Source organism: Micropterus salmoides, unplaced genomic scaffold, assembly GCF_014851395.1.
Source record: "Micropterus salmoides isolate LMB-PRFRI ecotype aquatic unplaced genomic scaffold, ASM1485139v1 Ms_hic_scaffold_1, whole genome shotgun sequence".
Taxonomy (NCBI): domain Eukaryota; kingdom Metazoa; phylum Chordata; class Actinopteri; order Centrarchiformes; family Centrarchidae; genus Micropterus; species Micropterus salmoides.
Genome location: NW_024040040.1, coordinates 53,551,255 through 53,568,623, shown reverse-complemented (window position 1 = coordinate 53,568,623; position 17,369 = coordinate 53,551,255). Strand labels below are relative to the sequence as shown.

Here is a 17,369-nt window from a genome sequence, read left to right as displayed (position 1 = left end):
GTTAAAGGATAAGGAACTTAACTATTTGAGTGATCTCGAAATGAAGAAGCTTGATCTCCGCATGCGTGAATTGGAGCTTGGTGTTGCTTCTCAAGTTTCGTCTAGATCTTCAAACTTTGATGTAAGCAGAAACATTCGCTTAGTTCCTCCGTTTAATGAAAAGGATGTTGACAATTATTTATTATTTATTAAGAATGTCTTTGTGGATCGTCCTTTTTGGAATGTTGGTCAGCTGATTCCTACTGGGAAGGATAGGCACAGTGAAGTTGTTGAGGGGGGCAGAAATGTTGGTCCCTTGGAGGTTGATGTTGAGGCTGAGGATGATTTGAAGGTAAAAGACATCATGTGCTTTTATTGTAAAAAAAAAAAAAAAAGGAGGACATATTGTGGCAGGCTGTCCTGTGTTGAAAAAGGAAAGTGTGAAGCCTGTAGCTTTAGTAAACAAACTTGATAAAAATTTAAATGAACCTGTGTTGTCTAAAGACATGTCTATTGACCTGACTGTATTTACTCCATTTGTTATGGATGGTGTTGTCTCGTTGCCTGGTAACAAACTTAAAGTGCCGGTAAAGTTTTGCCATTCGGTAATGAGTCTGCTGTGGGTTCTGACGTTCCTGTGTTGGGTTTTTGTATGGAAGACATTGATGTGCCTCTGCATAGGGTCTGTGTGGAGTCTGACCTTGTGTCAGGAGAGGTGTCTGTGGGGGTGCGTCCTGGTTTCCCTATAAAAGGGATTGCCTTTTTGATGGGGAATGATTTGTTGGTGGAAAGGTGTTGGTTAAACCTGAAGTGACGCCGATTCCTGTTAGACAGGTTCCTGATGAGCTTGCTCACAAGTTTCCCAAGGTTTTTACTGCATGTGCTTTTACTCGATCTGTGTAAACAGGATGAAGAGTGAAAGTTTTCTTTTTAATCCAGATAATGCTCACTCATTTTCTCCAGTGAGGGCTGAGAGTAACGCCACAAGGGCAGAGCTTTCCTGAGGCTGAGCGTTTATCCTTATCTCGTGAACAGTTGATTGATGCGCAGTGCATCTGCTGCAGATGACTGGAGGGCTGTAACCCAAATTGTAGTTCCATGAGCATATCGAGCAGAGATTTTGAAGCTGGCTCATGATAGTCCTCTTGCTGGTCACTTGGGTACTAAGAAAACGTATAATCATATTTTGCGCCATTTCTTTTGGCCTGGGTTAAAGAGGGATGTTTCACGTTATTGTAAGTCTTGTCATCTATGTCAGGTAGTTGGGAAACCAAACCAGACCGTCCCTCCTGCTCCACTATATCCGATTCCGGTGGTATGTGAGTCATTTGAACGGGTTCTGGTTGACTGTGTGGGCCCCCTGCCTCGTACAAAAACTGGTAATAAGTTTTTGTTGACTGTGATGTGTGCGTCCACTCCATTTCCAGAAGTCTTCCCTTTACGGAAGATCTCAACTCCAGCGGTTTTAAAGGCTTTGACAAAGTTTTTTTCATTGTTTGCTTTGCCGAAGGTTGTACAAACAGATCAGGGTTCAAACTTTGTCGCGTGTGTTTGCTCAGGTGCTGAAGCAGTTAAATATTAAACACTGTCACTCTAGTGCATACCATCCGGAGAGTCAGGGCGCACTTGAGCGTTTTCACCAGACATTAAAAAACCATGTTGTGTACTTACTGCCTGGAGTTCAAGAAAGATTGGGATGAAGGAGTTCACATGCAGATGTTTGCTGTAAGGGAGGTGGTTCAGGAATCTTTGAGGTTTAGTCCATCGGAGTTAGTATTTGCCCATACTGTGCGTGGGCCATTGAAGTTATTTAAAGAGAAGTGGCTGTAAGAGGGGACAGAACAAAACTTGTTGGACTATGTGAGTAACTTCAGATTTAAATTACGCAGAGCTTGTGAGATAGCTGGGGATCATCTTGAAGCAGGGCAGGATGAAGGTGTGGTTTGATAAATGTGCTCAAAATAGAGAATTTCTGCCTGGGGATAAGGTTTTAGTGTTGCCGGTTCCTGGGTCTAGTTTGCAGGCTCGCTACAGTGGGCCTTATGTGGTTCAGAAGAAGGTTGGCGATAGAGACTACCTGATAGCCACTCCTGATCGCTGCCGTAGATCTCGTCTGTCATGTTAATATGCTGAAGTCTTACTGTGACGGGCAACAGATGCAGCCGGACGTGGGGTCCAGTTCTGGTGCAGGGGAGGGTGCTGTGATTATTGGGGAGGTGTCCAGTATTGACGCTGGTGCACATCCTGTGTGTTCGGTGACGGGTGTAGTCTCAGGTGAACTGACCACTTCTGATTTTGGTGATAGTTTGTTTTCTGTAGCCTTGACCCAAGGGAAGTTATCGAACTACACAATTCTGGATGACGGTGACTCATGTGTCTGTTTTTTCCCTCAGGTGTCTTAGGTTTGGGTGACGAGGGGAGAAACTGATAAGAGGGGGCTTGGCGCTTGGCGCTTGGCGCTTGGCTCTCGCTCTGGTCCACCTTCCAGCCATGGCAGCAGCAGCACCTCCGAGACTGCGACTAATTTGTATTTCCTTGATTATTGTTCTTATATTTCTGATAGGACTGGTAGTTTAGTTATCGCGGCTTTATTTCTGTTTGTTTAGTTAGGGATTAGTTTAGGGTAGAGGGGGGCTTCCCTTTCTTTTGTTTGTTTTGGCCAGCCCATCAGATTTGTTGTTTTGTTTAAGTTAAATTTTGAACTTATTTCATGTTTATTTCAATAAACTTATGTTTGCATTACTCCTGGACTCTTCGGTTATGTTCAACCCCCTCTTATAACGAGCTTTGGTGGGGGGGGGGACAACAAATATTAGCTTATGGGTCCAGTAGTATGTGTATATAACACATTTAGTATTTCTTAGCTCACACTAAAAACTTGTTAACACATTATATATACCTTTATAAATAATTAATTAATTAGGTGTTAACATTAATGAGACTTAATGTGTGTTAGAAATGTCATAAAACAAATTTATTATTGGCTTGCAAGATATTTATGTGCACTTATTAGCATCTTGTTAACAGTTTATAGACCACTTATTAATAAGTTGATATTACTCACTCCTTTGCAGCTACTGGAACTAAAGTGGAAACAGCGTCTTATTAAGATTCCTACTCTGACTCCACCCTGTGCTACAGCACTGAAATTTTTCAAACTTCTGTTTGAGTGGAAGTTTAACAGGAGTTTCTTTTTGTTTCTGTGTTTAATTGAAAGTTATGAAATGTAAACAATCAAATAAAAAAAACTTCCAAATCCTTCTTTTAATTATTTTATAAACATTTACTCATCTTAATAACTGTTCCCACTTTTGCTGCAAAGGAACAATGTTGATTGTTTGTAAATGCATAATGAAGGATTTATTAGCCTTTATAAGGCAGTAATATAAACCTATTATAGTCTGATTACTCTCATTAAACATCCTATTACCACCACCATATATGTGTGTGTATGTATGTATATATGTATATATATATATATACATATATATATATATATATATATATATATGTAACGGCTGAAACGGCAGCATTAAAATACTCTTACATGTATTTGTTAGTGACACAGAGTAATATAATATTCTATTATAATATAACTCTGTGAAAGAAGGCGTTCTGCATAATGAGTACTTTTACTTTGACACTTTAAGTACATTTAGCTGATAATGCTAATGTTAATACAGTATTTTTGTCCAGCTCTGCTGCTCCTCTACATATATGAAAGTAATGTCAGAGTGATGTATGTATTTTAGATTCTGCATGTTTCACTTAGTGTCTAATAAAGCAGCAGCATGTTATTATTGACTCCAGATTTCTATCAACATTAATATTCATGTCATTCTGTGTGGCTCTTGTATTCTGAGCCTCTGTGCTGCAGCTTTTAAATACCTGCCAGTGTAGTATAATGGAGTCCTGGATGCTGCTTTTTACTCACATTAATATTCTGCCTGCTTAGAAATGATCTCAGTCACTTTGTGCTTTGAATCTTAGATTGTGTTTTTAGAGAGACTCTGTAACGTGTGTCCAGACTCCGGATGAAGTTTCCCAGCAGCTCTTGAATAAAGGCCCGTGAATGTAAAATGTATTTAAAACCTTTACTGTACAACACGTCACTGCAACAACATGAATGTGACAACAACATAAAGCTGACGAGTGTTTGGAGTCTCTGCAGCTTCATCTTCAGAGAAATGAAGTGAAACCAAGAAGGAAGGAGATGAATGTAAAGGCTGTGATTCCTGCTTAAAGCTGCCGTCTCATTCTTTAGCATCCTGTTAATAAACTTTTAAAATGTACAACCTTTAATCAACACTAAGAACACACAAAGCGCTTTTACCAAGAAAACACTTGGAGCTGCAAACAGTTTCCACCAGTCTGCAGACCTTTTTACTACAGATCTGTGTGTGTTGAGCTGCTTTCAGAGTTTACAGCCTGTTTTTAAGGAAAGGATCTCTGGTTTCAGTGTTTCTCCGTTCACATGCAGCACGACTCTCTGAAGAAACTCCAAAGTACACTTCAGGCTTTCTGGGTACTCAGCCTGGAGGACATACTGCAAGTACAAGTACATGAGTGTATCAGGGCAGCACTCAGTCCTCTGAAAACAAAAGTCTAGTCAAAGTGAAAGATGCTTTTCTTTTGCTGAGTTCTCAAAGAAAAGTTGCTGTTTAAAGATTTCTGACAGACAGAAGTTCATCAACATGCTGCTGTCTGGTTTTACTGAGAACCAGCCGCCAGTTTATGTCACTGATTTCACCCAAAAACATCCATTGTGTTAAATTTATCACTACAAAAGACTTTATTGACTGAAAAGCAACAGAAGACAAGTTAACACTTGAGTCCAGAAGACAAACCCTGGTGAACATGATGCTGTCAGGACTGATGAAGGCCGGGGAACCAGAGGAAACACACAAAGATAAGAAACATGAGAGAAATATTATTTTAAAGGAAGCCCAGATTTCCATCAGACTGATTCAGTGTTCTGGTGTCTAAACAAGATGGATCTTCAACATTTCTTTAAATCTGGAATTTTCTCTATTGAAGGCTCATTTCTTGATCATTTCAACTTTATTGTTCCAAAGAAAAAAAGCCTGCAGGGACTCTGAACATGAAACACTAAATAGAATATAACTACAATAATTGCTGTGGCATTAATTTGTGCATGTGCAAAAGTTCAAAAGGACTGAGCAGCCTCTCTAATCAAAGTAAATCATTCTCTCCCTCCGATGAAGCCAATAAAAAGGAAACTAAGCTTTGCAGAGTCTCAGTTCTGCTTCAGCTCAGATTCAGAGTTTGGGAACAGTGTGGATCCAAACTACTGAAGTCCTCAATCAGAGCTGAACTGGCTTCTGTTCCTTTGTTTCGCACCATGTCAATCACCGCTCCAGCCCCGTCAGCCCTGGTTTTGGTTCTAGCTGAATCCATTTCTTCTTGATTTATTATTCCCCGTTGCAAAAGCCGATCCAGCAGCTGGTTCAGAACAGGTTCAGACACTGAATTTTGAATTTCAAAATCTGCTTTGCTTTCTGTGCGAACACACAGAAAGCAAAGCAGATTATTCAAATGAATGTTAGACACAAATTCTCCAAGTGCAGCCTGATGCAAACAAACTCAGGCTGATCCTGAAGCTCAATCAACATCCAGAGAGTAAACAGCAGAGACACTGGAGGGACAGAAGAGAACGAAGTGGAGTTTCTGTCACTTTGTGATGAAAAGGGGTGGGGACATAAGGGCTCAGATTAGGGGTGTGATGATGCACGAGGACCAGAGGAGAAGATATTTAACACTATTTTCAGGAAATATGTCTGAAATATATATATAAGCGGGGGGGGGGGGTCCTATTGGAGCAATAAACACTTAATGTCCTGCAGTTCTGAGACATTTTCTGCTCCGATTTATGGTGGAAATGACTATATGAAGAGAAACAAAATTCAGCTGGCAGGAGACAATTCATAAATATAACATAATGCAGCTTTTTGTTTTTGGACTATGCACATTTGTTTCTTTTATATTTAAATGGAATTGCATGTTTTCTTTTTGTGCAAATAAATCTTTCTTAAAGCATTTTTATTTGTTAGTTAACATTTTTTGGTGCATTTTTTCACAAATGCTTTCAGAAAGTGGAGCGGACATGTACCCAGCGTGCTCGGTGTAAGTGACACCTATGGTGAAATGTAAAAAACGCTGTTGGAGTGTTTAAAGTGTCAGTTCACCCAAACCACGAACAGTTTCAGTTTTACTCTGTTTGGCTGGTTAAATGTCTGCAGTGACCTGATTCGATGGCAGAGAACTTGTCTTCTGTCATGGTCACAGCTTTCAAACATGCACAAAGCTCAGACACAACATTTCCATGTCCCTGTTCCTGTAATACTGATCACTGTCCTCTGGAAGGAACTGCAGCTGAGATACAGAAACTTTACAGCTTAGATGTTTCTCTCTTTCACACTGTGTCACATTCCAAAGTCACAACCTCCCTTTAGACCTCGATACTCTTTTTTTACTCGAATTTTAAAAATTAGAGTCAAGAGTAAAGTGGTCAGACTTGATCTCAAGCTTTATAACCAAGAAATTAATACAAGTGTTTGATTCTCACACATACTGAACATAAAATATAAAGAGACTAGATGTATGAAGAACTTTGCACTCTTAACAATTTTGTGCCTTAATAAACAACTGGATCATTAACACATGGCCACGCAGCCTTTAGCTATATGAAACAGCAAAAGTCAAAAACAACTTTAAATCAATGAATGATAAGAATCCATCCATCCATCGTCAACCGCTTATCCTGCATACAGGGTCGCAGGGGGCTGGAGCCAATCCCAGCTGACGTCGGGCGAAAGGCGGGGTCACCAGGACCTGGACAGGTCACCAGTCCATCGCAGGGCCACACAGACAAACAACATTTTCCCATTTTTCTCATGCCTTATATTCAAGAATAATGAAATCACATTTCTGACACCCCTAAAATGGACCATACCATTTTCTGACGTTGACGTTAGTTGAACGTCTTGTCCGTCTGCATCACTCGCAGCGGCAGCTGCTCCAGTCTAGTGCATCACATGCTGTCACTTAGCCATCTAGCTTCTTTAAAACATTAAACTTTCCTTCAGAGTTTTGAAATTAGCATTTATTTGACTTACAATGAGCCCTCTGATGTGAGCTATTATCTCATATTTTGTGTAATTGTCAGCTTACACTTGTGCTTAGGCATGAGCAGAGAAACTGAGGATTAGTTAGTTATCGCAGAGATATTTTGACTTCAGTATGGAGTTTATTATTTAATTTTCAGTCTCTTGTGGGTATTTTAAACAACAGACTAAGCAGTCACTTGTTTTCACTCTGGAATTCAGGAAAGGTTAAAATCCAGGTTTGTTATTTCAAATGTATTCAGTTTCATAACAAAAAAGTTCTCATTACATTCTGTTTAATATTTACAGAGACCCAAAATTTCCAATGACAACTGCTTTCTTTAACCCAGATTAGGCCTACGTTGCATTCACAGTCAACATGAGCAAGATGAAAGATCCTTGCTAAAAAAAAAAAAAAAAAAGTGTTATTTGAAAACTTGAAATGATAAGAATTAGAGATGATAATGCAGCCTGTATTTTATGAAAGTGTCTCTGGTTCTGGTTCAGCATTGTGTGGGTCTGACTTGCTGCCAGTTTTGCTCCAGAATACTTGGTGAGCCCTGACTACAGTAGTTGTTGTGTGGGGCATCCATCAACTGGTGGAATGAATTTGATTCAGCAGACTGCACACATTAGTTAAATAAGCAGGGATAATGTAAGCATTGTAAGACTTTAGTTTACTTAAGCACGCGCCTGCGCTGTACTGGGTTTCTTTTTGACCTGGAAACACAGTTGACCCCCCGGTTGTCACTGTATAATTCGCACCCTGTGCAGGTGGATGAAGACTTTACCTTTCAGATCAACTGCATGCTCCCAAACCTCCGACTTTCTTTGGTCTTGGACCTTTATAGTCACTTCTTCTGTGTTTGTGGGCAGGCGGATCTCAAACGTTGGGTGGTAATTTGGTCCATATTGCAGTTTAAAAGGTGCATTCTGAAAACCAAAATGTCAGAACAGCATCCACAGTAAACCAAAGGTTTGATGAATCATGTCAGCAGCATTTATTTAAAATACTCACCTTAGGCTGGATTTTGATGGCCTGAGGACAGTCGACAGTGTAACTTTCATCTGCGATGAGAATGCATGTGGAAGGAACCTCGATGTTCTCAGCATGTCGCTGTTGCTGTCGTTTGTTCACCTTCCAAGACATCAGAACATTTTAACATTTCAAGAGTTTATTCTAAGAAGGCCAATTTTCTCTCACTACAGACATACGAGTATCAGCAGATTTGTAGGTCCAAAAGTAACAAAGATATCAGCACAGTGTGGTTTCAACTAACTATTTTTATTACAGATCAATCTGCTGAATATTTTCTCCATTAATTAGTTAAAACGCTTGATCTCCAACATGTCAGCAAATACAGAACAATGCCCATCACACTTTCCTCAAGCCAAAGGTAGAGTCTTAAATTGTCATGCCGGCCAACAGTCCAAAATTTAATGAAATACAAAGAAAAGCAGTAAATCTTCAGATTCAGACTCTTCACAATAGTTGCAGATGAATTTTGTCGAAAGATTAAACGTTCCACTTTTTCGGATATACAACACATAAAACTGGGTCTCTAGTGTTGGACAACGGACAGAAAATAAGTGTTTAACGACTCGACACTTGTTTAGTATAAATTCCCTCTTTGTGTTTCCCTGTTGAGCTGCAGTGGAGCGACAGTCACAGAAGGAGGACTGTGGATTTTGTCCCCATCACTTCTTAAAGTATCTTTAGGAAGGGATCTTTCTCTCCAGTATGAAGAGGAGGAATCATTACAGGAAGAACCAGGGGTGTTCCCAGGCTCTTGAAACATTGGGGGCCCAGCCTCAGCCCCCCGTTGCTGCCTACCCAAAATACATCTATAACGCAACAGTAAATGACCTCTACACAGTAACCAGGGCCTGACTTTTTTGCTCACTAGACAATGTGGCTAATGATTTCCAAAGTCACACGCAGCATTTTCAATAGCCACTTTTGTTGGTGGGTTATTGAATATAATAAAAGTTCTGCATGGGTGTAAAAGATTAATTTAAAAGATACAACTGATTTTTTTTTAAACCAGAAACACCGTTTAAATCCTATTTATTTTAACAGCAGCAGGCTAAACACTTAAATACAGAGTAGAAAAATGATCAAAAAGAACAAAGAGCAAAAGATGAAAGCCAAATCCAGCCAATCCCAGCTGACATCGGGTGAAAGGTGGGGTACACTCCAGCTGGGTATTTATTATGATTTTTATAATTACTACTGTTAATAACACTGATATATTAACCAGGTGGGTTTGGGGGGTCCTCCCCCTGAATTCGGTCTTTAAACACTTATTTTCCTGCATTCTGGAGACATTTTCTGCACCAATTCTTTATTTTTTTTTTATGAAGGGAAGGACAAAAATGAGGTGGCAAATATAATAAAATGTAATGCAGTAGCTTATTCTTTTTTTTAGCTTAAGTTACTTATATGTAGGAGATATTTCTTCTATTTACACTACATTGCAGGCTTATTGTGCAAGTAAACCTCACTCATAGCATTTTTATTTGTCATTTAACATTTCTTGGTGCAAGATATTTTTCAGAACATTTTTAATAAATGCTTTCAAAAAGTGGTGCTTACATGTCCCCACTGTAAACGAGCCTCCTTCCCTGCAGACTGAGCTACTCCATGCTTACCGCTTCACCTCCACTCTCTGCTCACTCGGCCCCGTCACTCTGGCTCTCTGCTCTGCTAATACACCTCCTCTGCCTGTCAGGGGCCACGGCGAGTAGTATGTAGCTGCAGTATCAGGAACTGCATTTCTAGGACACTTGGCATTTTCCCGGTAGGCCAGAATGCTAGTCCACCCCTGAGGCTACCCCCCTTTAGACCCTTGACAGAGAGCCCGTCTGGGACTGTAGCCTACTTGATGAGCGAGGGGGACAGAGACAGCAGGACACAGAGCATCAGGTGTCTGTCACGATATTCTCGCACTACTACATTTGTATTTGACAACATTTATATTTAAATGTATTGATTACAACTTCCCCGTGACCCTGTACGCAGGACAGGCGGTTGACAACGAGTAGCCTCCGCTCTTTGAAGACCTACGAGTGTGTCATGGGATTATTGTATGTTAATATAAGTTACATTCAGGTCTAGAGTCAAAACATCCGGGGCTAAAGCCACGGAAAAATGGGATGCCGATGGGGAGAACAGCTGGTTAGTGTTCAGTGGACACCTGACTTGTTGAAAAACTGTGAACGGACAGCTGTAGGATGAAGCTTTACCTCGTCCAGATGGATGTTGCTCGGCAGGAGAAACAATTTGAGTTGTTGCCTCTGTGTTTCTGTGTTTGGGGGTCCGAGGAACAGCAGAACTTGGCCGCAAACTGGTGTCGTCCACAACCTCTTAACGATATCCCAGACTAGGCCGAAGGCAGAGAGGTGAGGGACTTTGACAACCACATGAGTGTCTGTAATCTCCAGCGGGTCGAGGATGCTCATTCCATCATCAGTGATGTGGACGACTGACAGCAGACCATCAGGCAGCAGAGCTGTGAAAACACAGAGCGTTAAACAACCTCATTACAATGTTAGTCCTGTTGTACTTCCAGGAAGTCCAAACATTGAAGACTATAACTGTTGCCCAGGTTGAGATTTTTATTGAACGGTCAGCGTTGGTGGATGGGAAGCCAGTGAGGGATTGTCCCAGTCTTCTGTGAGGACCAGAGGGGATGAATTGGAGGAACTAGCTAAAAGAACTGAAGATTTAAAAAAATATATATAAATTTTCTTTAATTCACGATCCCTTGATAAAATATATCCAGATGACTTTGGGGACCTCCTGATTTTTTTTTGTTGCTCTCACTTAACAAAATTGTTTCAACAAATGTAAAAAAAAAAATAAAAAAAAATTTAAAAATAAAATATTTGTGGCCCGATTAGCATGAAGTGCTCTAAGGAAAATACTGAAGTCTGAATCATTGCTGTGCTCAGTGCTTCACTCCATCTTCTCATTGTCCCCATCGTCAAAGATTCCAGTGACATGGGAAAACATCTTGCTTTATACTTATAATTCCCCAAAAATGTGTCCTGTTGGCCCTAACCCTTGCATGGTATTCAGCTCTTCATACTGTATACCAGGATGCTGGGCGGGACAGGATTAGGAAAAACAAAGCAACCACAGTTATTTCATGTCTGGCTCCTCCACAAAAGGACTCGCAGCATATCCACAACCCTTCTGTGGTCGTTCATGGTCCCAGAGGCCTTTCCTCTAGTGCCACCATCAGGCAAAACACAGGAATACAAAGTATTAAGATATTAATTGAATCCCAATCACCACAGTCCAAGACTTTGAGGCACGTTCCTGGTGAGTCCGCGAGGGCGTCGGGCGGTCACGCTGTCAAGTCATCAGATGCATGAGGGCCCCCCCCTCGCAAACATTGCAAGCTTTTTATGCACACTTTGAGAAAGTCATCATGTCTGCAGACTTTACCCGAGGTAATTACCCACAATTCATAATGATGTTAATCTGGGAAGCTGGCGTAAAAAATAAAAATAATAAAACCTGGATGGAGCAACTCCAAGAAAAGAGAAGTTTTCATGTAAGATGCAGTTTAAAAACGACTTAATAGATCTGAATGTGACCTCTAGTGGCTCCTGGTTCAGATCAGGTAGTCGGTCCCTTCACCGTCTCGGCCGTGAAGAAAGTTAAATAATGGAAAATATAAAGTCTCAAACACACAATTGTTTTGGCGTAGTCATGGTAACGTGATATGTCACAAAGTTATTCTAGCACCCCCCTCAGGACAAACTCCCCCTGTTTAGCTCTACTGTTGTTCAGACTGTTAGGACAGGTAAACCATCAGGATGTTGTTTCATCGTCGCTGTGACAAAACTCTCCACTCACAGCACATTAAGTCCTCACCATCCTTTGTTTCACAGTGCGGCAGGTGGAGCTGACAGACAGCGTTCTCAGGACACTCGATACTGAACAGCAGCCCTGCAGCCGTCTTGCCGGCTGATTGGAGGAGGCTCTCATCCCATTGGACAGTCCGGTACAGCAGCTCCGCCTCCTGAGCCACAACAAACACCAGTCCAGTCAAAGCACACTGGAACACACCTGGACCAGGACACCTGAACCTGCAGGACATACAACAAGCTCTCAGCCTGCAGGGACCATAAACACAGAACTAACATGACCAGTCTACACATTTCAGACAATCTAGAAAAGACCCAAACGAGGACATCTGGACTCTTTTAGAAGCTAATGATGCACATATATACATGTTTCTAACAAGTAAATGGTTGTGGTTACTCCTCATACGCACTCCAGTTCATTATGGCATCATATTTTGGCAGGTTTTATTATTGATAATATTAGTTACAGCAGGGACCAGATTGGGGCTAAAACACATGCAGCTTTTGTCCTGGTAAAGGAATTAAAAAGAATTTGCTGAAATAAAAGTGCTGCATTCTTTAAAAAGTTAGAGACCAAACTTAATTGCTGGACAAGATGTGAATGAAGCAGCAGCTGCAGGAGGAGGAAGAGTGTGAGTGTTGAAAATGAAGAGTAAGCACTGAAAGGAGTTGACATGACAGTTGATCTTAAATGCTGTATGTTTGAAAATAACTAATTTATCAGTAAATTTAACAAAAAGTGTTTCTAGTAGTTGTGAACGTTCACACTGGCAGGTGGAGGGAAAAGCTGTCCAGCACAGAGAGGGATGATCAGATATCAAATATTAAGATAACAGAGCATGAATAAAGAGAGAAGAGTTCAAAACTTTCTATTTTCTCGCCCCGTCCAAACTGGGTTTGCTGACCAATCCCTGAGTGAGGCGGGTCATGTGGGATTGTCTTTCAGAAAGTTAAAGAGATTGTCCTACAGAGCCTCCAGGGGTTTGTGAAGCTGTTCCACCATCAGAAGAGTAGTTCTGCTGAAGTATGCTGGCGCCTTCTGAGCTAAACTCTACTGAAAAGGTCCAACTTTCAGTTAAAGTGCTGAGAGGAGGTGAAGCGTAGGTTAAAGTCACTGAATGGAGCATTCTGCATGTTGTGACTTGGTTACCTGTATGAAGTCTTTCCAGACTCGGTCAGCAGTTCAGGTGTGAAACTTAACTTCTCCTGAAATAAAAAAAAGGCACAACATTAGTTACAGAACACGTTGAGATGGGAGCAGAAACTGGCCGCCTGACTCTCTCTCTTGTCTGTCTGTTCAACTGAAGTGTGCTTCACTGAATTATTAACTGACCAGTAGAGGGCAGCACCCAGCATGAACCCCTGTAATTTAACTTTTTAAGCTCAGATTTTTAACTTATTCAACTATTAACTTCGTTTTAAACACAGCACAGACCGTCTGACTCGCCCAGAGTTCGCTATAGAACCGAACAGAACTAAAAGCACTTTCCATTTAAAACATTGCGACAGGTGTGGGGAAATCAGAGTGCAGGTACAGCCTTTGGTTTCTGATGAAAGATGCTAAGGTTCAGTTTGTACAGATGACACCTGGTTTTCAAAGGTTAGGAGGTAGAAATTAATTAGTTTCTCTAGTGTAAACGAAGAATTTAGAAGGTAAGAAATATTTAACCCTGGAGGTGGTAAAACTAAGGAACCAAATAAAAATGTTAAGGTTAAAAACTGACCTTTGTATTCAGAGCCTCTCCACACAGAAGCTGCTGCTGCTTCAGTCTCTCTGCATCATCAGGACACGGCTGGTCCTCTCCGTCGTCCTCAGACACAGAGAGCTTTGGGTTTGATGTGGACGGATCTGTTGGGAGATCAGAGCCATCGGATGGAGAGAAGGAGACGCGGATGTCACTTTGGGACGTGATGTTTAAAAGTCCAAAAGATACCAAGTTAACCCCGAGTCCATACAATCAAATGTTCACGAAAACAACAAGGACAGAGATTCAAGACATCCCTGCAGTGAGGCAGCAACAAGACATCATCTTTCCCAACATGCAGAACAAAGCCAGAGACCTGCTGTGGGATTAACCAGAGCCATGAAACACACAGCAGCCAATCTTCAGTTTACATTTCTTTAAGATAATCCAGTTACTCACGTCCTCCATGTCTGTCAGGTGAAGCCATGATGTCTCTGCCACCCAGCCTGTAGGAGTAAACACAAATACAGCAGTTATCTCTTAAGACAGTCGGTGTCAAGTTCCCCTTTTAAATATGTGTAGTTTCCCCACTTGAAAGAGATTCCGCTCAATGACTGAACAGCTGTTTCCTGTTCCCATCGGTCCAAGTCATCGTCTGTTATTTGCCATTAGGTGGAAAAACCTTTAAATAAACCCCACAAAAAGAAACACTTCTAGATCAACTAGTACACATACATCAACACATTCAGCTCGTTAAGCAGCAGCATATATAACAACAACACAGAATCTCAGTAATCAACCGCGCTTCAACTTAAACATCAGAATCACAAAAACATTTCACAGCTTCAGACCAAACCAACCTCCTGCTGTGGCAGCAGCAGTAATCTCGTCACGTCAGACCTCAGGACATCTCACACCTGCACAGTCTTTCCGCCGTCGCAGCATTTTCTCCAACAGTCTCGCTCTTCCGCGGTTTCTGTTTGTTTGTATGACACACGTGCTGTCCCGGAAACTGACGCTGCCGTGCGTCTTTTTAAACGCTCCGTGTGGTCATGCGCATTGGTTGGTTCCGTTTGATCTCCTCTCTGCAGTCAGTCCGTCAGAGGCCGCTTGTTACTTTGCTTTAATTAGGGTTCATACCGCGTAGAAATATGAACCCAATCGGCCACATGGTGGCGCTATAATTAAGGCGTAAAAATGCAAACTTTGAAAGGCCACGCCCCTTACACCGTAAGTCCGATTGACTTGAAATTTCTCACACAGGTGCAGCTCAATGTGCTCTACAAAAAAGCCTCTGGGACCAATAAGGTCCGCCTATAAAATTTGTCCGCCATTTTGAATTTTATGAAAATCTCATTTTTGACATCTCCTCCAGAACCGTAGTTCCGATTGCCACCAAATCTTCAGTGAATCATCATTGGATCAAGCCTATTAAAAGTTGTATAAAGCATGTCGATATCTCAATTACTTTTCAAGATATGGACCAATGAACTTTGAGAGGGGCGTGGCTCTGGACATAAATGACCACAAATCAGCAACCGTAGGGCCGATCATCACAAAACTCACAGGATATGTTTAGATAGGTGCCCCGGATAAACCTGGACAGTTTGATGTACATACGTCACTAGGGGGCGCTACAATCGCAAGAAAGGTGCTTAGCATTACACAAATTACACTATAAATCCTATATTCATTCTCCAATCATCACATCATCATCTCAGGATGTGTCCTCATAAGTAAATGAAACATGTCCTGATAGTTTCATTCAAATCAAACACCCGGGGGTGCTATAAATGCAAACAAACTGCAGGAGATAAAACGCAAAACACGCTACAAAATGCATATTGTTTATCCAATCAACACAAATCTCTCAGGATGTGTCCTCATAAGTAAATGAACTTGCAGGAAACTTGCAGGATGTGTTTTATAACAATGTTGAACCACGTGTGAAATTATTTTGATGCCGATATTGTGAAAAAAGGTATGAACCCGCAAATCGCCACTTGCGGCTATATTTTTTATTTATTTTGTCTTCCCCTAAGACCCACTACATTTCAATTTCAAAACATCACATTACAACCACAATCACACATTTCAATTCTAGTTTGACTTGACAGTCTGGATTTTCCAATCCAGCTACATTCACATGAAACAGGGAGTAGTCTGCTGCTGCTTCAATAATGGCTGATCACATCAGCTCCTTTCATCCTTTTTAATAGAATGTGTCAAACATCCTAACAGCATGAGAGGACTCCAAACTCTGGAGAAACCTGTTCTGCACAGGAAGCAGAGTGAATAACGCACCTAATAACGCGCGTATCAAAATGTCGATGTTGCGAAACGCTAGTGTTTTATTTTTGAAAGTGTAACCGGACGTTGCATCTTTATTGTTGCTCATTTTACCGTAAGTTGTATGTTTGTTGTTGCTAAGCGTTGCTAACTTCACCGCAGATCCCTAAACGTCAATAATTGACGCAAAAGGTGTTCCCAGGGCGTTAAAAGGCGACGCCAAAGGACCTTGACCAAGCGTCAGTATGTGATGAGTCGGAAGTGAGAACATGTTGGTTTTGCAAATTAAATATATTTGCAAATAAGATAAGATTGAGGGAAGAGTTTCTATCACATTGGAGAGAAGTGAAACAGCTCAGAACACACGAGTAGCAAAGAACAAGTTTATCAAGAGTCACAAGAGAACAGGAAGTAAATAGAGAAATACCTACATACACACACTGTTTGACACACACGGATGCAGTATCTGTGTTTACTTGCTCTCCCTTTGTTTTTTCGTGCCTCTTAAAGGTTAAGTTTTAGTTGCATCTAGTGGTGAGGTTTGCGAATTGCAACCAGTGGCTCACGGTGCATTCATGTGCTCCTCGGAAATACTGTTATGTTTATGTGTATATGGGATATTGTGCTTGTGTGTTTTCCCTCTCTGCCACCAGCAGGACTTTACCCCGCCCCCAATGCTGCAGCCAGCAACCTGAGGAGCGCGGCCGAAGGATTGAAGTGACTCAGAGTAAAAGTACTCATTCTGCAGGACGTCCCTGTCAGTGTTATTATGTTACTGGATCATTATTATTGATCATTATAATGTAGGAGGTACTTTAATGCTGTTGGTGGAGGTGGAGCTCATTTGAACTGCTTCTTAATACTGTTGGCTAGTTTTATCTAAACTAATGCTTCATATTTTATTCACTGATCACAGTTTTTAAAATAGGAATCTGAAAAGTAACTAGTGTCAAATAAATGTAGTATGTACCTCAAACTACCAGCTGAAGACAAAGCTGCTCTCCATCTGTTGTTAAATCACATATCAGACATCCTTCCTTGTTCTCTGCTGTGTGTGGCTTGTTGTTGCTGCATCAACATCAACAGCTTACTGGAGGACAAACAACTGCTGCAACACCTGAATCTTCCTCAGTCAGACAGAAAACTCTATCAGTAAGTGTAACTATGAGTCTGTGTAGAAGTTAGACTGTGGAGATTTACATCACATGACCAGTACAAGTTAGATGAGTTGTTAATATCAGGATGAGTGAAGTTTCTCCAGTCTGACCCAGAATATTAGCAGATTATACAATTATATAAATAAACTAAAGTCTACAGAAACATAATCTCACACTAAAAGAAGATCATTGAGATAAACCTCAGGGAGGAACTGAAAGCAGTCACACCAGCATACATACATACAAATACATGATTA

The 17,369-nt window shown here is 41.1% G+C and overlaps 1 protein-coding gene and 1 long non-coding RNA gene across 5 annotated transcripts; one reads left to right on the top strand and one right to left on the bottom strand.

The window, feature by feature from the left end:
- The first annotated feature begins 13 nt into the window (after positions 1-13).
- On the top strand, positions 14-3,776 carry LOC119913935. Of its 2 annotated transcripts, none has more exons than XR_005446693.1 (2): positions 14-1,839; positions 2,373-3,776. It is a non-coding gene; the product is annotated as an uncharacterized LOC119913935 (long non-coding RNA). The 2 variants fall into 2 exon arrangements; XR_005446692.1 differs by having other exon boundaries at positions 14-2,253.
- Positions 3,777-4,059: 283 nt separating this feature from the next.
- Positions 4,060-14,678, bottom strand: LOC119913869. Of its 3 annotated transcripts, none has more exons than XM_038732952.1 (9): positions 14,527-14,678; positions 14,126-14,172; positions 13,706-13,830; positions 13,132-13,187; positions 11,989-12,203; positions 10,350-10,615; positions 8,122-8,241; positions 7,895-8,036; positions 4,060-4,525 (listed from the first exon to the last, which is right to left on the bottom strand). In XM_038732952.1, the coding sequence occupies exons 2-9, from the start codon at positions 14,151-14,153 to the stop codon at positions 4,509-4,511; spliced, it is 969 nt and encodes a 322-aa protein (XP_038588880.1). In that variant the 5' UTR covers positions 14,154-14,172; positions 14,527-14,678; the 3' UTR covers positions 4,060-4,508. The 3 variants fall into 3 exon arrangements, with proteins under 3 accessions (XP_038588880.1, XP_038588879.1, XP_038588878.1); XM_038732951.1 differs by lacking the exon at positions 4,060-4,525 and adding an exon at positions 4,743-4,851; XM_038732950.1 differs by lacking the exon at positions 4,060-4,525 and adding an exon at positions 7,085-7,505.
- Positions 14,679-17,369: the final 2,691 nt, after the last annotated feature.